This window comes from Centropristis striata, chromosome 7 (assembly GCF_030273125.1).
Source record: "Centropristis striata isolate RG_2023a ecotype Rhode Island chromosome 7, C.striata_1.0, whole genome shotgun sequence".
Classification (NCBI taxonomy): Eukaryota; Metazoa; Chordata; class Actinopteri; order Perciformes; family Serranidae; genus Centropristis; species Centropristis striata.
The window spans coordinates 19731287-19757491 of NC_081523.1; the positions used below are offsets into that span (position 1 = coordinate 19731287).

Below are 26205 nucleotides of genomic sequence, written 5' to 3' on the forward strand. Positions count from 1 at the left end.
AAATAATTTGGTATTGATGTATTTCTCCTAGTACATGCTTGTGTCTGAATATATGTGCATGCATGTGTTTGCATACCCTTACATGCATGTATGTACTGTATGTAAATGTGTGTGTGTGATGTATACTCTGACTTGATTTTACCAATTATCAGTCAGTTATATGTTGTTTTAATTGACTTTTGCATGTTTTTATTTATTTATATAGTATTATTATTATTATTCCTTTTCTCCTTCACCCTCAGTTTCTTTGTTGATTATCTCTTTACTGTAATGCTCTGTATGCTGTTCCATATTTCTTAAATGTAAATTTAAAAAAATACATATACAATAAAAAATATACACTTATGTGATTTCAAGGAAGAGTCTTGCAACAATATTTATCCGGATTCTCAAAAAAATATGCCAAAAAAAAGTATGACACCATTCATTTAATAAAATATAATTTTATTTGTTTCCATACAACTGGACGTTCAGTATTAAGGTTGGTTTGATCAGCAATCATACCACAAGGTCTACTAATTGGAGTAAAGCTAAATGTTTCATAGTCTTTTTGCTTTTAGCCCTTTATTTCTACCATTCATTCATTACTTTCTGCTACCTGTTTAGACTACTGTGTTCACTTGCTAGTTTCTACACACACTTACATAACTACATCATGTAGTTGACGTTACTGTTCAAATATTGCAGTTGATTCAATATGCTGATTCAATCATAACTTCTATTTATTTCATTTATTGAGCTGTTTTGTTTTAAAATCTTTACATTGCCTGGGTCCAGACCTTTGACTCTGCAAACTCCACCGAGCTGAGTGAAGACTGAAACAGGGTGCAACCAGTTGACAAATCTGTCTATTATCAAGCAAATCCCTCTGGTTGGGAATGAATATTGTGTTGTCTGGCTCCTGTATTTTTAGACCAATTCAGTCTGATTACCTCATGGAAAAATAAGATTTGGTTATGGTTAATCACTCTGGTTGATAAAGATAGTTATATGCTATGTGGTTTGATCAGCATCAACTGACACCAGCTATATGTACCAGTCTGCTCCAGTCATTCAGGTACATATCGTCACACTGTTAAAATAATCGCCTAAGTCATTTTTTGTCAAAATAGTTTTTTTTGCCTAAATCATCTCCTCATGACGCTGGCCACCTATGGTAAAATCGCCTACATCCTCAGTTGATCAGATCATGTGATTTTACCCCTTTAAGATCATCAGTTCTTTGACAATTTGCCACATTCATAGGCATCAGATATGAACCCAGCAAAGAAGAGGTAGAGGGAGATTGTTTAGTTATCAGTTTAGTTTATCAGTGTTTTATTGTTGACACTAATATTGGTAACACTTTACTCTATGGTGTCTACATAGGGAGTGACATGAGTGTGTCATAAACATGACATGGGATGTGTCATGAACATTAATGACACTTTGAAGTAAAATTAATGCTAATGATACTTGTCATGTCTTGTCTCTGACAGGCTTGTGTGACTCTTATGTAGACACCTGTTACCATATCTTGCTTGAGTCACAAAGGCATGTTCAAAAAGTTGCCTAAGTCATTTATTTCTCTTAAGTTACATAATTTACACACAGTGTTATTACTATGCCAATAGCCATCCTTTGTTACATCCTTTTTGAGTGAAATGATCAATAAAGGTCATATGTTACACTTTTGGTGAAGTTTTTTGAGTTTCCTGCAAAAGTTTTGTGCATACCAGTGAAATCCATTAATGTTCAGCAGCGTCCTCTGCTGGTCTAAACCGTTAACTACAATTTAACATTTTTTTTTAAATAAGTTCATTTTGTTGCCAGGTTCACTGAAACATGGCTACCCTAGCAACCACAGGATGCGCTGATAAACATTGCACGGTAGCTATCAACGAGCTATTTACTGCCTGTTTTCTCAAATTGTCATTTCATCGAGGACATTTTTATTATATTGTAATGTTTAACGTTTTCAGAGAAAGAAGGAGATATGGCGAACTTTTGGACGACTGACGAGCTAAGTTAGCGGTCATTAACTAGCTAGTTAGCTAGCGTTAAGCGTCAAGGAGAGGGAGACGGCTTGCTAACTTCATGGTTTTGTTTTCGATGTACATGTTGCTATTAAGTAGTGTAAATATTTTCGAGTGTTTGTCTGCTAATTTGTAAAAGTGTACTTTATGTCACTGCAACTAGCTTCTGTCCGAAAATGGATGCCTTGAGTGTTACTTGTTTACCCATGCTGCTGTATGTATGCTGCAGGTCCCTCAGCTGCAGATAGCATTAATTCACATTATGGATATATGCAACTGAATATTAGATATCTGTAATGAGAAAGCCCACACACATGAATGATAAACGTGGTGAATATCTTAGTAGTTCAAATGTAATTGCACATATTTAAAATTTTGCAAACTTTTAGAGTTTTGACTAGTCAAAATATAGTACAATAACATATATATATATATATATATATATATATATATACACACACACACACACACACACACACACACACACAGATATCTTGAATAAGAGTTTTCACTGGGCATAATTACGTTGTGGATATCCAAATTAATATGCAGTCTTGCTAATGAATGTTAAAACTGCTACCTATTATAATAGATATCACATAATCTTTTCAGTGTATGGAAATTCAATTAGATATCTGTAAACATAATGTTTAATAATCAAAAAGGAATGACTGATATCTGTAATTGAATTCAAGACATCTGTAAGTCAGTAATTTCTGCATCTTAAATTAACATTTTAACCAGTAAAAATAACATTTGACATGTTTTGTTCTTACTAACTGAACTAAAGCAGGCAGATGGAGACTCCAGCAGTGTCCAGCAGCTCTGCACATCTCCTCCTGTCAGCAGTGACAGCGTGGGTCAAGGGCTTGACCGTCAGAAAGCCGCTCAGTTTCTCAAGGAAACTGAGAAAAACAGGAGGCAGTAAGTGAAGCTACTCTGGGTTATTTCACATTTAATTTAAAATATTCAAACACTTAACTTTCACTGTAGAGATGCAATGAATGGACAAAATGACAACAATACAATAACAGTAACATAACAATAAAGTACACCTATGGCATAGTGTCAACGAATACAATTTACATAATCTATATGCTTAAAAAATATATCTACTGCAGGACTAATGTAATGGACTGCATAGCATTGTATGGTTTCATTGTGTCTGTATGTATTTTTAGCCCCACTTCACACACATATTTTGTATGAGGAGTTAGATATTTTTAAGGCAAACAAAACCCATTTTAAAAGTAAGGCAAACTCCTTATGTGTGTAACCACTCACTAAACAACTATAACCCATCAAATCAATCCCTGAACTTTGTTAATAGTTTAAACCTTAATGGCTGTGTGTTTTTCATGGTCAATGATGTAATATATACCCATTCAACTTTTCTCCTCTTTCTTCACAGGATTGAAAAGTTAGAGAAAGAGAAAACACTGAGTGTTCAGTGCAGAAAGAACGGCTGGACAGATGTACATGGAGAACTGGAAGAATACGAGAGAGTGCTGGAGGAAGAAAGAAATTCTGAGAGTGGGTCTTTCTTTACACAGTTTCCTAACATTTTCAACAGAGGGTTTAATGTGGCAGGGTTACAGTGTCTCTGCGGCATGATTAACACATGGTATAGAATACTCTGCTATCAAGATTGATATCTAAATATTACCGCTTTAATGAAAACTTCTAATTTGCATTTTTTTTCTTTAGAGCTGAGTCTTCAAAAGCAGCTGGTGAAAATTCATAATGGGGTGAGGAAATTTCAGAGACAGCTAATAGACGTGAAGCCAACTCCTGAGTGTAAGTTTTGTACTAAACAGTGTTTCTTCATAGTACCTTTAAAACAATCATACAATTGTATTATATCGTTCATTCAGCCCTCTTGTGACACATTCAGTGCTTTTTTGTCATAATTGATGTCAATATTTGTTCCATTCTGCGAAATCAGTATAAAAATACAATTGCAAAGTGATGCAGTGCTCAGTAAATGCATGGTGATTGTAGTTTCATAATCATCCAATGTAAATCATATTGTTAATAATGTTTCTGTATTTCTATTTTCAGTGATTGAAAGACTGAAGGACATAATGTCAGAGGTGGAAATCTCAATAAATGCCCTAAAGGAGGAACAGCAGTTATGGTAACAAAATAAAATAAAAAATAATGCACTGAACCTTTAACAAATACATCCTGTAGCTTATAATGTTCGGTTAATTGCATACACAAATAACACAATATTATAAATACAAACACCTAACATTTTATACTACAATCCAATGCATTTTTAATCCAAAATATAAAAAAAATATAGGGATAATAATAATAATACATTAGACTTAAAATTTGTTTTTCAGAGTTCCTTAAAGATGCTTTGCATACTGTAGGATCAACAAACAAGCAGTAAAGTCAACAAAGAGATAAGAAGATGAAGATAAAATTTGATTATTATTGTGTCTGTACTCTGTCAGCTTTGAGGAACTTTTGAAGGAAGACAGGACATGCAGACAGGAGATCACAGCTTATGAGAAGAAGATTGAAAACTGGAGCCTCGCTGTCAAACCAGACCCGAAACTGCACACGGTGCCCACTGTTAAGGTCTGCCTCTCCCCATCCTCCTTCTTTCTATATTTCCTCTGTAATTCATCATTTATGCAGTGAAAAAAGGACAGAGAGCCAAGTTTGTTTTTGAGTGTTGAATCACAGAATAAAAGTGTGATAAATAAATCAAAAGAAAGTGTTCATAATATTTTTTAACATGGTGTTAGTCAACAGAGAAATATTTCTCTAATTCTCAGTGTCTTTTAAAAAAAAATGCATCTGGAATTCCGACCCATGTAGTCTTTTAATTCATAGCATTTTTTCTCTAAGGCCAAACACCCGGACAGAAACCTCCCTGCAGAGGTCAGAGCACTGGAGGCTTTTCTGCTGAAGACAGGAGGCCCCTGTGGTGGCTGGGACCAATATGACCACCAAGCTTTCCTTAAAGTAAGACGTTTGAATGAATGTTTATTCTGTCTCGATAAGGTGTGTCTTAACAAAACATCTTGTTTCCTCTATTTTCCACTTGAGGATAATTGTACACAATCACTTAACATCACTCCTTAAAGCAACTACAAGAAGTTTCTAATTAGCGATGAATTGTAATACTGATATTTGACCTACAGAAGCAAACAAGACCATCAGTAAAGAGATTGGTTTTGCCTATTTTTATGGCTAAAACAAAGTTAATTTGTTACAGGTACAGGTCACAAATAGATACAGTACCTCATTGTTATGCATCATGTAAACAGCTGGGATGTTAGTCATCAATACAATACATATGTTCTGCTTCAGGCAACTTCAACCAATTTCAAGCAAAGAGCCGCAAGATCCTGGACTGACCTACTCTAATGGGTTTGATTCACAGGTCTGGATAAAGCACAATGGGAGGTCAGCCTACAGGAAAGAGGCCAAACTGTACCTGCCTGGTAAAACATTGGAGGAGATAGAGCAACATGAGGACTGGCATCAGGAGCTGATCTACCTACAGGACAGAAAGAGAGAGGTAGAGGCAAAATGTGTAGGAGCTTAAAAAGAAGGCAATGTATGTACAACAACAAGTACATGTAGTATTAAACACAAGTACAATCATAAGACATAATGGAGATATGTTAAATGGGACACCCTGACAAGCTATCTAAGGCTTGGGAAGAGAGACTCAGACACTAAACAGATAGTACATAAAATATTTTTACTAACACATTGGATAAAGTGTATGTATTGTGCAGTAACATCTAAAGAACCCAAAGAACTACAGAAATACATTAAATAGAGACATTCAGTATGTTAGGTGGAAATAACAGTACCGTTTAAATTAATATTAATGAGTAATGTTGTTAAGCTTAACTTAACTAGTAGTTAAGCTTCTTTTGAAAACAGACATAATAAAGGCACTTTAAAGTGTTTTTTGTACTCATTCCATATCACTGGACCTTTGTAAACCAAATTAAAACTTATACATTTGAATAAAGTTACATTTCAACCCTTAATTTAATTATTTTTCCTTGACTTATGTGTATGTGAGGGAAAGTAAATCAGGATTAGGTCACAGAGTCTGTCGTTGAGCAGATATACAACATTGTACATTACACAAGCATTGTGAAGGATGTAACATTCGGTAAGCTTCAGAAGACTGTAGTTAGCGTTAATGCAGATTGCGTTTTTGCGACGTGTCTTCCTACCATACTCAGGCTATTCAGCGGTGGAAAGCCAGCAAGCATCAGGAACGCCAGACCAGAATACGGAGTCAGGAGGAAGCGGAGGAGGCAGGAAGGAGGGAGGCTAAGAACCAGGCCAACCAACACAGGTGAGTCAGAAATAGACCAGTTAAAGAATAAAATCAGAAAGACTTCATGGCTAAAGCAGTAAAATGCACCCCAAATCTTAAGATCCTACCAGAGCTGACAAGCTTTAAATAAAGATGAGTTTGGGGTCTTTATTTGCTTGTTGCCTTTTTTACTGTCACTTTTGTGTCATGTCTGTTTTGGTGTGTTCTGTTTTTCTGTTTAAGGACTGAGGAGGAGAAGAGGGAAATGGCACGGCGAATGGAGGAGTGGAGGGAGGAGAAGAGAAGGAAGGAGGAACAGGAGGAGGAGCAGAGGCTGGCAGAGGAGATACAAAAGAGAAAACGGACAAAGGTGCTTTTCTTGCCCTTTTTCTTGTAGTTGTGGTTATTTATCATCAAAGGTTGTGCTTCTGTATTGGTATGCACTCATCTGTGTGATAATTTATTTAGCAAGAAAATCAATATTCACACCTACACAGATGTAAACAAGAGTATGGTTGGTGATTAAATCATTTCTGTTTCTCAGGAAGAGCGTCGCCGGCAGCTGGAGGTCAAACTGACCATTGAGGAGCAGCTACGACTGAGGAGAGAGGAGGAGGCGGAACAGGAGAGGAGGAGGAGAGAAGAGGAGCAGAAGGAGCTGGAGGAGAGGAGAAGGGAGGCGGCAAAGGGCATCAAACGCTTTAATGAAAGGGTCTGAGTCTGAGAATCATTCAGAGACACCAAAAAACACCTGTTGTTTGTCTGTTGTGTTCCCACTTTCAAGGGCCTGACAAATTTTGGAAATCGTGCAAAGGCTAATGTTAAAAGAGAAGTCTGCGTAAAATACAAAGCTTGACTCTGCCGCTTTTTTTGCAGGATCTTCACAAGGTGGAAACAAAGGTTCAGGAGAAACACCAGAGGGAAAAAGAGGAAGAGGAACGACAGAGAAGAATCACTGCAAAGTTGAAGGAGAAGGTTAGAGTTGAACAGTGAACAAGTCAGATGATTAACAAAGAGAGAAACACAAAATTTTAACATTTTTAAAACATTAAATAAACCGGTGAAGGTTAATATTTGTTCCTTATTCAGGTGGATTGCCACGTCAGCAGAGACCCCTCCAGACTTACCCGCCCCACAAAGGGATGGGAGGAGCGAATGAAACACATTGGACCTTCAGGAGGAGGACCTGTGCTACAGATGTTTCACAGGTCTGGAATATTAGTAGTCAGTAGTTCGGGTTTCTATTAAGGAGCACTTGGTGTAATGTTAGTTGATTGTTTTCTGAATCACAGAAATCTTTTGCCATTTTGTTGCAGAGCTGTTCCCTCTTGGAGACAAGGCCTGTGATGAACAACAATGGAAGTCAACTGAACAATCCTGAACAATGCACTGGGAATGTTTTCTGTTTTTACAGAAATAAAATAAAGGGGCCTTTCACCCGAAAATCAACAATACATATTTCCCCCTTACCTGTAGTGCTTTTTGGAGTGAACTATTTTCTATAACTATATCTACTATAATTCCATTTCATTTCAACATGAAATTGCCCACAACAAGGTCTGCGGGTTATCTTGAGTAACTGGGTCATGATTTCTGGAAATATATATATAAATATATATGGTTTAATAAATGTATTTTTGGGCACTCTACAGTAGATATTTCCATCACTCAGAAAGTATGTGTTTTTTATTTTGGTGTAAACTGTCCCTTTGAATTAAATTATTTCCAATAGGACCTCTGCACTAGGTTGTGCCTTTCTTTAAATCTTGAAAAATGTGCAGCTATGAATTTACATTTTAAAAAAAATAAAAGCCTGTGGAAACGTATTGTCTCTGGTGGTGTACTGTTGCACTGTTAAATGGTGGACTGCAAACAGTGTTATTGGCAGTTGAATACACAATACTACATTGAACGCTGGGAATACCCTGTATTCACAGCAGTAGTAATATCTTCAATCGAAATAAAACCTCTGAATTTCCCTATCTGCACTGCACATTGCTTTGTGGTGTGATCTTTTATTTTGAAAAACTAACGTACCGGAAAAGACTCCTCATAGGTGCGGATGCAAAGATGGCGGAAGAGGAGAACCAGTTTGAAGAATTTGAGCAAATAGACTTTTTAAGAGATAGGCATGTACGATTCTTTCAGAGAACACTTCAGGTGTTACCTGAGAGATACGCCTCGCTGGAGACAACCAGGTACACTTACTGGTTTGAAAAATGTTACTTCAGTTTATGTGTTTTGCTGAAGGACCTGACTAGCACTCAAGCTAGCTGTGCTTCAACCGGTTTGAATGGGGGCTAGTGCTAACGGCACTTAGCTTCGCTGATGCTAACATCAGCAGTGATAGTGAAGTTATGACAGATTGTAGTAAATCAGGAAACTGACAGTACGGCGGGGCGCGACGTCCTGATAAACTAATCGGAAAACGTTAGTAGGTCATACTATGGAAACAATGCTTATTTGAAAGTGAACTTCAAGCAAAATGTGCTGTTCAGTAAAAGAGATTGTTCATTTGTAAACTTAACTAACAAACATCTCTACAGTTAGCTGCTTTTAACGTTTCAAGCTCAACTCAACCAGCAGCCAAATGTTAGCTAATCGGCTTATATATATATATATATATATATTTTATAAAGCTATTGTGTTGAGTTGGGTTTTATCACCCAGTAATCTAATGTCAGGGTTCATACGGATGCTTGAAATCCTTGAAAATGCTTAAATTTTAATGTTGTATTTTCAAGGTTTGAAAAGTGCTTGGATATTGGATAAAGTGCTTGAAAATGCTTGCTGTAAATCAGTGCAATCTGACTATAGATAATCACATGTTCAAAGAAAAAATACTAAATTGAATATTGAGATTAGTAAACTGTACTTTTGGTTGTTAAAAGCGTAATACTATCGCTGTTGGTATGGTTGAGTGAAATTACCCCTTTGAGTATGTAAGTATCATCTAAAACATAAAACTTACAACCGTTGTAAGGTCCTTGAAAAGCTTGAAAATGGACATTAAAAGTCATTAAAGTGCTTGAATTTGACCACTGAAAAAGTGTATGAACCTTGTAATGTGAATGTTTACTGCCGCAGTTTACATTGCGTCTGATTTGATGTATAGCTGTGATCATGGTTTCATTATTTTAATTTTTACTTGTGGATCCTTTTGTCCTTTATGATTAAATGAGTAGAGATTAATATGACTGCTATCTGCCTTCTTTACAGGTTAACGATAATATTTTTTGCCCTGTCTGGTCTCGATGTGCTGGACGCTCTAGATTTGATTGATAGGAACATGATGATTGAGTGGATCTACTCACTACAGGTTCTGCCCACAGAGGACGGTAAGTCTCATATCTGCTCCTTTTTACATCTAACTGCACATAATCTGAGTTACAACAGTTCACTATAAACTGGTTTGCAGTACATGCATTCATTGCCAATAAGAATGACATAACAAAGGTTGGCTAAAAATGTCTTTAGTCGAGGACAGCCCGAGTGTGTGTTTTGAAGAAATTATATAGCTTTGAGCCCGTGTATGATTTACAACACTCTATTGGAAAGTTTATTTTCCGACAACATCACATGCTTATTCAGAAATTAAGGGACTAGGAATAAATGGGAACTCACAAAAATAGTACATTTCACTTTCACTTTCAGCAGAATTATTCAGAACTCCCAGAGACATGTGGTGGACCTGGACACCACACAAACCTGGGGAAAGCAACATTAATAGCTCAGGACATGACATCCTCTGTTTAATGAATTTCAAAAAGTCCCCTCAGGAAGATTATATAGAGTATCTACAGCAATTAAATAATCTTTAAAGGTATACTAAGCAGGATTTTCCCAAAATTCAATGTATAAATTTAAACAAACATCTCTGTCATCACTCAAGACCAACTAGAAGTGTGTAGTGGTGTCTGTAGAGATCCTGCATGTGTTTTATCTTAATTTAATTTTACTGTCGATACTTTGGGACATCATCATTTGGGCACAAAGCTACAAAAATGACTGACACAATGCCAAAAAAAGGAAAATATAAGCAAACGCCAAGCGGGCAAAGTTTGTTTCAAAACGAGTGAATCTGAGGTTTGCGTTTACTTTCAGGACAGGACAACTTTGAATGTCGTGTTCACAAATAGTTGCCGACAGTTTCTACCTAGTGTGCCTTTAGAGATCTTTTAAGTCATCCCACTAAACACATTATACGATATACCTGTGTATTATTTGTTAATATTTTAGCACTTGCATCCCAACCATTTGTCTTATTTATTGTTCTATCTCATGCATCTTTATCAATGACAGAGGCGTTTTAAAGAGTATATGTCTGTGAAGTTTTTAAGTGCATTCATGTATCTGTGAAGGCGAAGGCAAATTTCCAGGCAAGTAGACAACAAAAATGTCCAAAGGTGCTAACTAGATCAAGAGTAAGTTGAATGGAGCGTAATCATGTCTGACACACAGGGGTTCAAAAAGCTTCTTGGGTGTCTTTTTGGAGAAATTAATGCCTTTTGGATATTTCTGACACTATGGGCAAGAATGTCCGGTATTGTTTCCAGCTTTTGAGAGAGACAAAAGAAAGAGGCAATTTATGTGATACTACTTTAGGGATTGTACACTAGTTGTACGGAGGCTAGTGTGGAAAAGGTGCAGGACTAATGCTTTTTGTTGCTGAAACAGGCACACTTGGTGCAGGCACTCTTAAATACAAGGTGTCCAAATTTCCAGGACAGGAAGCTTTAAAGAAGTGGGTTACGGTTTGTGAATATTCACATTAAGACAAACGAGTTTCATGCATACCGTCTTCCTGAAATATTTGAATAAAATACTATTGATGCAATGGAATTTGTGTGTTTAAGGGTCTATAGTTTCAACAGGACAGAGGAGAGGGAAGGGGAAAACTTCAGGGTTGTTAAACTTCAAAGTCTGTGAAATATTATTATACTTTTTGGATTTTGAAACAGAAATTGGCCCTCACAGGTGGTCCTCACCTCACCTGTTCCAACCGTACCTCTGTTCATTAGGGAAAGTTGGTCGCTAAATATTTAATGACTTGTTTTTTTCTGTCTCTAACAAGCCACTCTGCCATCTGTTTAGATGCCCAGTTAGTTCATTATTCAACACATCAACAGAAATCATGTTGGGGGAGCTTTGCTTGATTGGTCTCATTTTGGCTGCTGCCATATGTTTGCGGTCTGCCTGGTTTTCTGTCATTAGATATGAAAATACAGCTTGGATGGCACTTGAGATTTTCTTTTGCATCATGTCTGTCCCTGATGTTGTTGTAGGTACCATTTTCAAATCTAAATTTGGTTAGCAGCATTTACATTAACATTTGTATGCTGGAAATGCATGACCATTGAAGACTTTTTAAGGTTTGACTGAATACAGATTTAAAAACTACAAATTTCAAGAATAATGATCAATGTATGGTAAGCCATTTCAGTCAGAAATAGCGATATCTTCTGTGACAGGCTTAAAATATATTGTTCCCAGAGGACTTTGGTTTTCATCTGATGAAAATGATGGCAGAATATTGTGTACTCTCTACAGTATAATGACATTTTGTTAATTGGGTTCTGCTGTATTTAATGTTTCCGTCCTGGCCAGTAGATGGCAGCAGTACACTTTCTTTTCCTTTCTGAGCATCTTTAGAGCGCCTTGTGGAAGGTCAATGCAGACAGAATGAGACCTAGTTTGTGAGGCATTACAACAGAAAAGGGCGTCTTGTACCAGTTTGTCATGATGGTTGCCACTCAACATTGCTCTCTTACACATCTACCCTTTCTTGTCCTGTTTTTCTCTTCCAGGAGCTAATCTTAGTCGTTGTGGTTTTCGAGGATCATCACATATTGGAATTCCTTACAGCACTAAGGTAGTGCCATACCCCTCACTGTTTTTGGACCTGATATTGTGTCTAGCATGTAAAATGTAAATCACTTCCTCCCTTTGTATTAATTGAAAGATATATTCTGGGTAAATGCTCTCACTTCTGTGATCCTATGTTTTCTTAATTTTCCCATTTGCAATAATCCTTCTGAAAATATATTTCAATCATTGCACCAACCCATTCTTTCACATCAGGGGGTCTGGGCTGTTTCCATTTTATTAGCCTCATCTCAGCAGCCAAATATTACCAGTCGTTATAAAAGAAGTGTTTGTCACATTTGGCATTACTTCTCTCTCTATCCCCATGGAGACATAGTGTTATTGCCAAACTGTGTTATTTGCCCAAAAAGGCCTATTTAGCTGTCTTTAGATGGCTAAATATTTCATGTCTGGTCTTGTCATTGTTTTTAAACTGCTTCTTTGTCTCCAAATGTTTGTTTTAATAACTGCTATGATCTCTTGTGTATTTGTCCTTGCACTGCAGTTGTATTAATAATAACTCATTTTGATATTTTCTCCAGGGTCCAGGTGTGCTCCATCCATATGACAGTGGCCATGTAGCTATGACATACACTGGGCTGTGCTCGCTGCTAATACTTGGAGACGACCTGAGCAGGGTTAACAAACAGGCCTGTCTGGCTGGTCTCAGAGCACTGCAGCTGGAGGACGGCAGGTCAGTGTACACACACACACACACACTTTTGTACTGACATTCTGATTTTCCCTGGTACTTTCACTCTGACTCATTTATACCTGTGGTCATATGAACAAACCAGTCTTAATATGGACTGACATAAACTTTTTTTAGTCCTACAGCAGTCGTTGCTTTGTCCACACACACATCAGACAGAAACACTCATACATTGTGTATATCACATCTGGCAGAAGGTGCTATCTTCCGACATAGAAGGTTGCCCTTAAGCTTTTTAAGCTGACAGACTTTCTTATGCTATATGACTTAAGTGCTACAAAGTGTTAACATAGACACTCAGCTATTATTCAACTGTTTATGTAACTCTCTTGTATTTGTGGCTTTCTGTGTCGGTGTGTCTTCTTGTTTCCAGTTTCTACGCAGTGCCAGAAGGAAGTGAAAATGACATACGATTTATCTACTGTGCAGCCAGTATCTGTTACATCCTCGATGACTGGTCAGGCATGGACATCCAGAAGGCCATAGAGTACATTAGAGGAAGTTTGGTGAGTAGATGTTAAAGATGCAGTTTGTAATAACTAACCACATGCATGGAGGAGGCAGGATTTCACCTTGTGCCAGTAATGCACGATTTACTAAACTCAGATTTTTGATTGTGTACAGTTAGACACTCAAAAAACCTTGCAATTGAAGTTGCAGTGATAGTTTTTTTTCTCTCAGATATTTTTATTGAATTGTACAATTTTTATCCCATCCCATATACATAATTGTTCAAACAATGTACATTTTCCGTAGTGATCCAACATAGACATAAACATCCCTCCCCTCACACTAGCCGCACTTACAGACAAATATTCCCCAGGACTACTATTCCACGAGTGTTATAGGGAACTGCTGGAAGTCAAATATTGAGTTGAAAGACAAGCAAATAATAAGAAATAAAATAAATAAGTAAACAAACAAACAGGCTAAATAGATCAATAAATAGAGGTGGATGAGTAGAAGAAGGCAAATTAAGACATTGGCTGATACATCAATTCGACTTAAGCTTCTCAAAGTATTTCAGGAAAGGTCCCCACACCTTCTGGAACTTCTTGCTCAAGTCACAAACTGAATAGCAGATCTTTTCAAGGTCAAGACAGGACATGATGTCCCTTAACCACTGAGCGTGTGTGGGCAGGACAGAGTCCATCCACCTTAATAGTATCCCAAGCCGAGCCAAAAGCGAGGCCAAAGACAATGTACGGCTTTTGGTTGGAGTAAGACGTGTGTCATCCTCACCAGTGGTGCCAAAAAGGGCAGTCAGTGGGTTAGGTTCTAGCTCAAGATTAAGAATAAGTGACAAGGTTTGGAAAAAATCTCTCCAGTATCTTTCCAGGCTTGGACAAGTCCAGAACATGTGAGTAAGTGAGGCCTCATCTCTCTCACATATAGGATCAACGTCTGGGTACATATGAGATAGTTTGGCTTTAGATATATGAGCCCTGTGCACCACCTTAAACTGTAACAGACAGTGACGTGCGCAGAGAGATGTTGAATTCACCAGTCTGAGAATGGAATCCCATACATTGTTTGACAGTTGAAAGTTTAAATCCTACTCCCAAGCAGTTTTAATTTTGGAGGAGCCTGTTTTATGCCCTTCACTTTTTCATAAATGACCAATATCAACACCTTGCGTGATGGATGCAGACCAAGTAGCATATCAGCAGGGGTCGTTGCAGTGATAGTTGTGCGAGCTTGAATCAGAGGAATGAACATTATCTTGTGATTGTTTCACGGTGGTTTTGCTCTAAAGCACAAATAAACGCACCCAAACCTCCATAAAATCTTGCGAAAAAGTGCTGCATTGTCAGAATATGTATGAAGAGCCTGATCCATATGTGTCGGTCAAACAGACACACCAATCTACAGCACACAGCTTTACTCTGTGCAGAGGAGAGAGACAAGGAGCCAGGGAAACACAAAAATGCAGCGATGAAACAACCTGTTCATCGTCAAATCCTGATGCTTTGGTCTAAACACCTTGTGTGTCTGTATCTGAGAGACTCTGACAAAGCTGTGGTATTTGACCACTTGGAAGTGAGAACGGGCTGCAAACGCTGAGCTCTGGCTGGGAATACAAATCTATGTGAGGCCCAAAGGGAAGGTTGTCTGCAGATACAGACACCACCACACACTTCTAGTGGGTCATAAGTGATGATTGACAGCAATTGCTTTTGTAAAAGTCTATATATATTATATTGTGGGGAGAATATGATGTGCTTGCTGCACCAGTAATAAGTGAATGATTACAATGAGATCAGGGAAGCAAGACGGCCCCCTAATGGTACAACCTCTGTTTCTGCACCATTCAACGCAAAGCCTCAACACTTGAATGAAGAGAATAGGCCACCCACCTTCAGTAGGTGGCAGTCTGCCTAGAAATACTTCATTTATAATAAATGTGGGGGGGTGGTTGAGCAGTGCATCATGGTCTTAAAGCTGTAGCAGCAGAGGCTCCACCTCACCAGGATAAAAACAACATGGTACAATTTTATGATGTGGCACTTAGGTGATATTTTTGTCAGATTGTTGACTGATGTTTAACTCAACCCTTACTTTAGCCTCAGTGGTTAATGTTTTTCCATCAGACGTGGGTTTGAGACATCAAAGCTGTCTGTGTGAGGTTTTGTCTTCAAGCCCGTCATCTCAGTCTCTGTCGTACAACTCAAGTCTCCAGAGCAGAGAGATGGTCCAATTCACCTCTAAGCTTCAGCTTATTTTAAAATGAGGACATTTAACACAAGAGTGTTTCATTACATAGGTTCTTTAGTGTGTGCATGTTGTGTATGAGACTGTTTCTTTTTCACACACACATAGACGACAGAGAGAGAGAGAGAGAGAGAGAGAGACGGAATGCTCTGTTAATTAGTTAACAGATAACTGTGATTCATGTCTGAAAGGTATATTTATCCACTGGCTGCATGCTGGTGGGTGGATTTCAAAATGTCTTTGGCAATTCAAGTTAGTTGTTGGGGACTGCAAGTATACAGAAACCACCATATAATGGCTGGTTTTGTTGAAAATCCCTGGAACAGTAGCAAGTTTACCAGCCACACGGAAGTTTCACTTACACTTGGATGGCGCCAGGTGTCCATTTACCAGCCTTATTGTTATGGTCTGAACACACCAGACCCACAGACGGTAAAGGACTGTTTCCCAAGTGACTGCCATCTGTTGGCAGTTGTTTTTTCAAAATTGCTTCAAACTTGTCACAGTTTCAGGGGAAATGAGGGTGTTTTAAATCAACTGTTTAACTTTTGCGGGTTGATGAAGCCTTAGTCTTTCTGTGCACAGAAATAACAGAGCTTCATGTTGTCCCAAAACAAGGTCAAAGAACATGTTCATCTTCTGTTGCTCTGTTTGATAAAAAAAAAAAAAGTGAAGACTAAGTAAACCCTGTCTGAGACCATTACCACTTCTTGAGTACCATTTAAAAATACATTTAAAAAAACAGTTTAATGAAGGAATCTAATATGTGCAAACAACAAGATTTTACTGTAGTTTTTGGATAACAACATTTTTCTTGAATTTAATTGAATAATGAGGAAATAAGCTAAATATCAGCAAATCGCAGATGAGACCAGAGTTATTTTAAATCCATGTGTTTAAAAGAAGTTTTAAATAAGTGGTTTTCTGTCCTACTCCTCAGGTCCCAGAACTCTGATAGACAGTTTCTCTGTCTATGTTCTTGTATCCTTAATTAGATTATGCAATCTGTAACTGCTGACATTTAATTGCAAAACAACTAAATACAAGAAAGAAAGATGAAAATACAAAGCATGCTAGTTGATGATGCTTCCAGTTATAACTTGACCAATAAGAACAAATGGGAAGCCTCAAAACTGACATTTGAAGCAGCTCTGTAGTCTACACTATGAATAAATGTGTGCAGTTCAGCCTCTGCTGACACTAATCTCATTCCACGCTCACATCAGCCTTTTATGAAGGATGAAATATTGCTTGCATTTGAATAGCTCTTCTTTGTCCTCTACACAGTCATACGACAATGGGTTTGGCCAGGGAGCTGGACGAGAGTCACACGGTGAGTAACATCATCTTGTAATGGTTTAATTATAGATGTCAGAAATGTCAAAGCTGTATGCATGTCAGGAGCGGGGGTGGTGTGGTAGGCCACAGAAGAATATTCAAAATTTACACTCTTGGCAGCGCAGATTTAAACATTTGATTTATAAATATAATCAAGGTTCATGTCAGATCAAAAGGTTTGCAGATGCGTTGGCGGTGTTGTAGCAGAGGGCATGACAGAGGCTGATGGGAGGAGTAACTGGTTTAAAGGATTAGCCATTACAATCCATCTCTGCAGATACATTGTCCTCATTACCCCACTCAAATTAAACCTTATTATTCTGACACAAAAGCTGTCATCCTACACGCACAGACACATTTCAAAGCACTGCTTGGAGGATATCCAAAGTCACCTTTTTGACATGGTAAATGTAACATTTCCTGTTAATATTGTAGCTAACTGCATAAACTAAATCTATAGAAATCAAACCGCTTGAAGAGCCAGATGTGAGTGCATCTCAGTAATTTCCCTCCTTGCGATAAATTAAACTTCTGTGATTACAGTCTTGAATGAGACTGATCTGCAAACCAGCCAACTCTGTCTGACGGCTGATTACACATCAGTAGAGATATACAGTACATGCCCATTACCCATTCAGCCTTGAAGTGTGTGTTTGCTCAGCACCAAGACCTCCCACACTTACACTGATTTTGTAGATGATTGTGTTTGAGCCACTGTATTCAGTATGTGAAACATAGTATTTTGGAAACTATGTGCCAGGGTAATAAATTAAGTTTCTCAGTGTGTTTGGCTTTTATCACACTGTTCCCTTTGTATTTTCAGCATTTTCTTCATCTTTAGGCTATGTACTCCTGTTTTCTGAAGACGTAGACCTCTTTTTTTCCATCCATAAAATTCCCAATTGTTGGTTTCAATGAATAACTCACTGTGAGGGGAAATAGCTACTTTCAGGTAGATATTTCCTCCAAACCTACTGTTAGAATAAATCGTTTTGGATTCCCCTCTGTTGTGTCGGATTCAGGTTTATGTTGATCTTCCTGTGCCTCCAGCAGATAGTGAGCAAGACATGTTTGATTAGAGGCTGGTGTAACACGTCTGCAGATTTACACCCCTGACCCACACATTCTACTCTTCTTTGTTTCTCTTCATCACGCATGAACACACAAACACAGATAAGCAAACAGGCGGATGGTGTTGATGTTTAGGGATGAGTTAAAGGCATGATGATAATGAAAGCAGTTGACAGTTTGGCTGTAGAAAGTGATGGATAGCTGCTGCTTGTGTCTGTACAGATAAGCGCCTGCCTTCAATCGATGAACACTCATGTTTGTGTGACTCTAGCTCTGAAGGCTGCATTCAGTCCCTGGTGAAGGCATATTCATTCCACTCAAAGATTTTCAATTGTTGTGCAGAAAAAAACATATAAATGCAGCTATAACGGCCAATTTTCCTCACAAGCACACATTCCTTTATATTCATATGAAACACACCGTTGCTCTACATTGTGATGACTTCCACAGGGAGGTGCGAGAGAAGCTACATGCTGTCAAATATTTGGCAGTGAAGGAGCCAACACGAAGACACACTCTATTTGTACAGCAGTGCCCTGTAATCATCTAGTTGTCTGTCATCAAAACATGTAGGGATGAACCACTGGAACCGCTTTCCAATTTTAATACACTCTCAGAAATCAGTACTCTCATTTAATTGGATTAATTTGTGTGATGAATTGTCCGTATCCACTTTATGTTTATCATGCGCCTGCCTCTCTGTGTGTCCAGGTGGCTGGACGTACTGCGCCATAGCCTCTCTGTGCCTGATGGGACGGCTCGAGGAGGCGATGAGTCAGCGGGAGCTGGACAGGATCCGACGCTGGTGTATCATGAGGCAGCAGAGCGGCTTCCACGGGCGGCCCAACAAACCTGTAGACACATGCTACTCCTTCTGGGTGGGAGCGACGCTAGAGGTACAGACACACTCCTGCATGCATTATCATGTTTAGTGGATTTAAGTATTTTACCTCTGATTTTCTGCACCATTTTGTCACAAGAGAGACATTTTTTAAATAACATGGGCCATTTTTTAAAATGGCACTGTCGACAGAACTGGGTTAATCCCCCACGCCCACATAAACACACACCCCAAAAAGAACTTGTGAGCAAACCTTTCAGCATGTGGGTCATAACTATGCCAGAGGTACATCCATGCACACACATGGTCCAGAAAAGTGTGAGGAAAACTGAATTTCTAGGTCATAACTGCGCCACAGGGAAACAAGGGACAAGCATGCATTGCAAAAAAAAAATTGTATATGGCAAAAATGCAGTAAGACAAAGAATTAGGCTTAATGTTTAATCCACTAGTATCTATATTGATGATATTTTGCAGTAATAAGTAAATGAAATGAGATGAGCATTATCTCACTCTCTAAACACCACATGTGCTAGATCTTTGGAACTAACAATTAATTTAAAAACTGTAGAAACGACCAGTTGAAGAGCATTTACAGCTCTGGTTTATATTGTATAGTTTTATGTTTGTTTCCAAATGCCATGGTAAAAACATCTCCCTACCTTTTCTCTTACACTCCTTCCCCCCATCCATCCTCTCTCCTGTCCCAGCTGTTAAATGTGTTCCAGTATACAAACTTTGACAAGAACAGGAGCTTCATCCTTTCCACGCAGGATCGGTTGGTGGGGGGATTCGCCAAGTGGCCGGACAGCCATCCAGGTAAATGATTTGACGTGAGGTGGCTATTACAGGAAAAACTTACTGTCATGAGTGCAAATAAAAAGCCACTAGAGGACAGCCAATTACAGAATTCTGTCATGGTTCTTCATATGGGTCTTGTCGCTATTTTTGTATCTTTTAATTTCTGTCAAAGTAAGAATGACACAGATCCCATATACCTTCTATTCGGCTGTAAAGGCAGCAAACAATGAGCAACAGACTATGAAGAGGGTGCTGTTTAAGGTATTGTTGCTGTTGTTTATTTTTCAGTAGCTTCAAAGGTCTTGCATCCAGGACAAAAAGATTTTGGAAACAAGCAGTTTCGGCGGAACAGCCTGTTCCCTGCCCTCCACAGGTGCAGAGAGGTCAGGGTGGAGTTGTGGTTTGCAGTTTAACTTGAGATCAATGGAAACGCTCTTGTAATCCTAAACTTCAATGGTGCACATGCATGTGTATGTGTTCTTGTGTTCTTGCTGGCCCTTGTAATGTGTAATTGATGAGGCGATTGTTCATAGGTAGCCCGAGGACATAGGAGATCGAGCTCCTCACATTACGGGAACAAGGCAGGGAAGATGGGCCGGAAGAAACAGTGACGCAAATCAGATGCTGTATTGACAAAGCATCGTAAATATTTCTGAACAAAAGAGAGTTTTAGGAAATAAAAGGGACTCTCATGCTGCCTGGGTGTAGATAGCATTGGACTTGCATGTACTTAAACTGTGTGGTCATCATGCACAGCTGCTGATGTACAGGATCTGCTCTGGGAAGATAGGAAGGTAACAATACCACAGAACAAGAGACGATGCTGTGTACTTGTCAAGCAGATCTCGGTCAAATACAGCCAAATGTACATATTTGATACAACCTGGTTTTGTCCACAGCTGCTCTTTAAGAAGGAATCATGTATTTCATCATCATCAGTTTTCATCAGTTTTTTTCACGTAGGAACAGAGTGGTTAAAATTTCAGCCCAAATCGATTAAATTAAGTCTCAGTAAAAGCATCTGTTGTCATGAACCAAAGAAACAGCTTTTCATTGCCCAAGTGATGGCCAACAGATCTAAATATAAGATTGGGCAGAACAGTATGTGATGCCTCAAGCACAACTTGCTCTTCTGTTCTGGCAGAAGTTTTTTTGAAGCAATCCCTGCTCACTGAACAGCACAGAGGAACGAATAAGCAGAACAGCCAAAACAACATGGAGGAAAGCCTTGTCTGTGTGGTATCTCGGTATCCCTACTTTTATATCTCCAACAGTAAACATTGTGATCTAAATACAGCAGGAAGCAGCTGTTTCCAGAAAAAAAAAAATTGAAGATACCTTACAAGACCAGTCCAGCACCAGACATCAGACAGAGATTGACTGGTGAACAGCAGTGTTTAGCAGCCTAAGAGCCAGATATTTCTCTCAGGAGTTGGTGGAAACAAAAATAATTGCAAAAAGAGAATGACGACATTAAAGTTGTCACGATTATGATTCTGAATCGAAAATTGATTGCAGTGAGCTTTCAGTTCCGACTAAATTGATTTTAATCTTGCCATTAAATCCAAAGTTTTATTGCATAGCTCTGACCTAACCAGATCTAACTGGCATCATTATTACTAACACAACACAGAGAACAGTTCTGACTCTTAAGATATTCATTTTTTTTTTCTACTACTATTTTTAAACAAAAAAATCCCAAGTGTACTTTTGTTTTGGAACATTTTGCATAACATTTTAAATTAATTGCTTTTATATAATCTCTCAAATCAAACATTTCAATATAATTCTTATTTAATTGCGCTGACTAGCCACCTACTGTATCATAATTTGTAGAAGTCAATGAAAGCATTTTTAATTTGTATTATCAGACGATAATTTATTGGCAACAATTTTATTGTGGAATAATACACAATACAGGTGCATCTCAATAAATTAGAATATCATAGAAAGTTTATTTATGTCAGTAATTAAATTTAAAAAAGTGGAAATAACACATTATATAGGTCCATCACACATGTCTTAATTTATTTAATTTCTTGTACTTATAATGATTATGGCTTACATTTAATGAGGACCTAAAATTCAGTGTCTCAAAAAAATTGTAATATAACAAAAGTCCAATTTTAAAAGTATGTTCAATATGGAAATGTTGGCCTCTGAAAAATATGTCCATCTATATGCACTCAGTACTTGGTTGGGGCTGTTTGACTTGAACTACTGGAAATGGACTTTGAGTCCATATGAATCCTGAGTGATGCTGCTAATGGTGCTTTGATTGATTTTAATGTCTGTGTCCAATCATCTGTCACTTAATTATAATTCAATTACTAGTCCATTTACTGGCCTGTGCAGCTTTTACTCTGGTCCCCAGGGAGGGAAAGGGCCATGGGGCCAACCAGTATGTATTATTTATATGTTCTTAAAGGAGCAGGAAAACAGAAATATTGCTTGTGCATCATGGTGCTTCTTTATGGGAAATTAGGTTATTGTTTTATTATTCAGTAATGGAGAGTGATGTGACAAACACTATCATCGTCCTTGCTCTGATTTAGTCTACAGACCTGTCACATGCAGGTGCTTCTGCTGTGATACACGTTACCATCTCTGACCTCGTTTCTCTCTTTTCCCCTTCTTTCTCTCACTTTCGTCTCTTGCTCTGCTCCCGATTTCTTCCCCTCTCCCTCTTCTTCTCTATTTCTTGTCCACCAGACCCCCTCCATGCCTACTTAGGGCTGTGTGGTTTATCTCTGATCGGAGAGCCCAGTCTGAGGAAGGTCCACCCAGCTCTAAACATCACCCAGAGAGCCTTTCAGCACGTCCAGCAGCTGCAGCAGACATGGAGGGGCAGCACTGGCAGCTGTAGCGGACAGCACTGACAGCAGGGTGATCCACAGCTCTGTCTCTGAACAGGTTCAGTAATTAGGAACAGCTAACAATAGTCCATCAAAGGCAACTGGACATTTGCTGTGTTTCTTGAAGAGATTTGACTGCTTATCTAAGAGGCCTCCTCATTTCAGGAATCAAGTCGGTTTTTAAGACCCCAGTTACACGATAGTAACTTTGGGGAGCTTGTTTTAAGTCCATCTGAAGTGACTTTTCTGTTAAGCAATATTCGCCACTTTTTTTTTGCTGCCTTTTTTTGTTATTAGTCTGTAGTAAATAACAATGTGCATTGTTGTTTTTGGGGATGAAATTATGTGCCAGAAAGTCAAATTTGAGTCACTGGAGACTCGAAGAACGAAATTCCAGATGCCTCAATTTTGCAAACTTAAAAAAATAAAATGCAGTTTTGGAAGCTTCCTGCTCCTCATCATAGTCAACAACACAATCTGCTGGTTACCTTCCCAGCCGAGGATGAACCGACTCACTCCACACTGACATAAGAAACATCAGCAGAGCAAACGTAATTCATTGAGGTACCAAGGAGAGCTTACATCTAAATTGTGTCTTATATGGTTCATGAGTAACTGGTAGCTGAAAGTTTTTGAGTGGTCATTTGATGTGAATTGAATAGATATGTGTTCACTTTTGCAGACTAATGCCCCTATATGTTGAGAAAATAGGTCTACGTTTTTGTTCAGATAGCAGTATGGGCCCAGTGGTAATTTTGGGGGGGGGATACCGTCGAGACAAAATCATGTTTCTTTTGGATTAACATCACTACATCCTCAGACAAAAAAAACATCCTGAGGCACTGTGCTCACTATACAGATTATTTGCCTCTCTGCCCATCTGACGTCTCCATCCTCACGTTGTTCGTGAACCTTTCTAAAGCCTCAAGCTCTCCAGTCCCAAAGGTGATACAGACCTGGCAGGTAAACTCTGCGATGTTTCTCACCTCAACTCCCTGCAGCTTCACCACTGCAGTCTTTGTTCAGTGATCCAGAGAGATTTAAATGATACTGAACTGCTGGAAGGAATTCATAGAAAAGGCAGCTAAGAGCAAACTACCACTCCAAGGGGCAAATCTATGATTGAAGAAAAACATTTTTTTTTTTAAATTGAGTTCAGCTACAGGCCTTATTATTACATGTATTGTTCCTGTGGCTAACAGAAAAATTGAATGGGTGTCTTAAGGGAATTTGGTTTAAAGGGAGGGGGAGGGGTTTAAATCCCTTCTCTCCTAAAAGATGGTAACCATCAATTTCAGCAGCAGATCCCATCCAGATATCCCCTGACTCCTGCACCCTGAACTCATCCGAGCTACCCTCCTTCACCAGCCTCCTTACTCCCTGCAGGGCACCAGCTCGCCTCAAATCAATAGGAGAAAGATGAAACAGTGGCATCATAACTTGAGGAAATATATTCCTTGAACAGCACGGAGAATTGACATGTTATTTTCAGAACAGAAAGGACGCAGGGCAAAATCAAACAACAATGCACATGAGCAGAATGTGCCAAAGGAAAAGACTATTATCCTACACTCCACTCCTCTCTGAGTCCTAAAATGCCACTTGCAGCCCTGGCTGGGCGAAATGATGATATATATACTGTCAAAACAAGATTCAAGATCTTTTTTTTTTATTGCCTTATTGCCCTCAATCTGAGCTAGAACTTGTAAATGTGTAGTTTTAAAATCCTAAAAAGATGCTGAAAAGGTCACACACAGGCACTGGATTTCTGAATAGAGCTCTGCCTGTTCCCCTTGTCTTCTCATCGCATCAATGCTCTGATTCCCAGCAAGTGACATTTCCAGCTTCACAGGTTCCTCCAGCCCCCAGCTGAAGCCACACCCTTTCATTATAAGACTTCACTGTCACAGCAAGCACCTGCTCCCTCAGATGACGATGGAGGACGGGATGATATCACAGCAGGTCAGAAGTACAGTGGCCTGTTTGCAACATGTTAGCTGCGGGAGTCTGCTGCTGTGTAACAGCAGTTCTGACTGGATATGATAATATAATATCACCATTGTGGTTTTCCTTCCATCATCTAAAATAAAGCTGTGCTTGGCACGGTCTCCATTCTCACCAAGTTGCCCTCCTTTTTATACTTAGACAACCGAGCAGACAGACAGAGGAAAGGAGATCTGAGGAGAGGAGAGGAGAGGTGAATAAATAAATAATTTTACCCATCTATTATTAAAAATGTACTGTCGGAGGCTGGAATCTCCTCTCTGAACCCTAACCAAACCCCCAGTGTTATACAGCCTTATTTTGGTGCAAACACAATTGCTTTTTATCTTTTGGTTTGGATACTGTTTTATCTAAGATAACAGGCTTTGCTGTAGTTACTCTTACCAACTTCTCTCCTGCCTTTTCTTTTTCTTTTGTTGGCTACAATAAAATATTTTAAACAATGTAACTTCTTGGACCATTCAGCTATTGCAGCTAATGAATTGAGCCTCAGACACACAAATAATGTTAGAAGACATTTAGTAAAATTAGCTTTTTGAATTATTACTCTGGAATCAGTCTTTTTCTGTAATTTAGAAATATCAGGAATCTGGGTTGTCCTGAGTCAGAAATGCACTGAAAGAGAAAGATCATGTCTCCCATGCATCTTCTCAAGCTACTCTAACTAGTAACACCAACTCCTTTGGCTGGGTTTTACCTTTAGCGTACATAGGCCAATCACATGGCAAGACCACGCTCTCAAACTTGACTCTGAAATGTGCCTCACGTAGCTTTGTTCTGGGTCACAGTCTCTTAATGCTCCCTTCTTCCTTTTTCTGGTTTCACTACATGTGCAGCTTGCTTTGCTGTTATCAAGAATGGAACTGAAAATTCAAGTGTTCTCTGAAGGAGGTCGAGGAAAGGTGTATCCTAAATCCTGGCAAACGTTCAGGAAGTGGAACACCCACTCTGTAAACAATTTTTCCTCCTCCCATCTTTGCAGAGTTCACTTATCCAATCAGACATAAGGTGACTGTTAGAGGTCGTTTAACCAGAATCTGACTGTCACTTCACGTCTGATCGATAATGACTTTCCAGAAGGAGAATTAATTGAGACAGAACACAGAAAGGCTTACTCAACTTTAAAAAAAAAAAGAGATTGGATGGATGGATTTGCCACTTACTGCATCTCAGCAGTTATTATATTGCGTCTCCTTTTTGCTACGTCACACTGCAGTCGATGCTCTCAGTCCCACAGCATGTACAGAGGGGAACGAGGCTTTGCGCTTTTTAGATGGCTGCAGCGTCCGGATCGCTCTGAGTTGTGAAAGGATTGTGAAAGTCTTTTTGAGATGCAGCCAAAATGCCACACGCGGTCAACCATGACCCCTTGCTCTATCATTAACTAATATACATAATGTAATAATAAATGTAATGGAATTTATTTTTTCTATGCTTTGTAGAGATATTGAGTGTAGATAAAATGTAAATGTCTATAAATATGTGACTTCTATTGTGCAAGTGCTCAAGATGAAAAAAAAAATGTTTACAGCTACATCCGTGAGATTGATAAAGGAATTGGATATGCAAATGTTGACATGTGATGTATTATAGTATTTCAGCTTTGAATTTGAGGACAGTAATGTTGATTCTAGCTTGGCGGTGCATACTGTATTTATGATAAATAAAAAAACACGTACTAACTTTTA

General features: G+C 38.7%; 2 protein-coding genes across 3 annotated transcripts; both read left to right on the top strand.

Moving 5' to 3' along the window:
- Positions 1 to 1786: 1786 nt before the first annotated feature.
- On the top strand, positions 1787 to 7772 carry LOC131974636 (coiled-coil domain-containing protein 112). 2 transcript variants are annotated; one of them, XM_059337032.1, is made up of 15 exons: positions 1787 to 1869; positions 1962 to 2115; positions 2806 to 2939; positions 3427 to 3548; positions 3723 to 3812; positions 4077 to 4152; positions 4481 to 4607; positions 4881 to 4997; positions 5419 to 5556; positions 6242 to 6357; positions 6562 to 6688; positions 6863 to 7030; positions 7195 to 7293; positions 7408 to 7526; positions 7635 to 7772. In XM_059337032.1, the coding sequence occupies exons 2-15, from the start codon at positions 2077 to 2079 to the stop codon at positions 7663 to 7665; spliced, it is 1503 nt and encodes a 500-aa protein (XP_059193015.1). In that variant the 5' UTR covers positions 1787 to 1869; positions 1962 to 2076; the 3' UTR covers positions 7666 to 7772. The 2 variants fall into 2 exon arrangements, with proteins under 2 accessions (XP_059193015.1, XP_059193016.1); XM_059337033.1 differs by lacking the exon at positions 1787 to 1869 and having other exon boundaries at positions 1917 to 2115.
- A 346-nt stretch (positions 7773 to 8118) lies between these two features.
- pggt1b (protein geranylgeranyltransferase type I, beta subunit) lies at positions 8119 to 26205 on the top strand. Its single transcript, XM_059337035.1, has 9 exons — positions 8119 to 8516; positions 9538 to 9656; positions 12126 to 12190; positions 12726 to 12877; positions 13269 to 13401; positions 16895 to 16940; positions 18728 to 18912; positions 19568 to 19676; positions 22371 to 26205. The coding sequence occupies exons 1-9, from the start codon at positions 8389 to 8391 to the stop codon at positions 22535 to 22537; spliced, it is 1104 nt and encodes a 367-aa protein (XP_059193018.1). The 5' UTR covers positions 8119 to 8388; the 3' UTR covers positions 22538 to 26205.

Excerpts from the sequence above, each read along its gene's own strand:
- LOC131974636 (XM_059337032.1), top strand. The coding sequence starts at position 2,077 with ATGGTTTTGTTTTCGATGTACATGTTGCTATTAAGTAGT. Across the intron at positions 4,998-5,418 it reads ACCACCAAGCTTTCCTTAAA|GTCTGGATAAAGCACAATGG; the intron begins GTAAGACGTTTG and ends TTTGATTCACAG. Across the intron at positions 7,527-7,634 it reads GTGCTACAGATGTTTCACAG|AGCTGTTCCCTCTTGGAGAC; the intron begins GTCTGGAATATT and ends ATTTTGTTGCAG.
- pggt1b (XM_059337035.1), top strand. The coding sequence starts at position 8,389 with ATGGCGGAAGAGGAGAACCAGTTTGAAGAATTTGAGCAAATAGACTTT. Across the intron at positions 13,402-16,894 it reads AGTACATTAGAGGAAGTTTG|TCATACGACAATGGGTTTGG; the intron begins GTGAGTAGATGT and ends TCCTCTACACAG. Across the intron at positions 19,677-22,370 it reads GTGGCCGGACAGCCATCCAG|ACCCCCTCCATGCCTACTTA; the intron begins GTAAATGATTTG and ends CTTGTCCACCAG.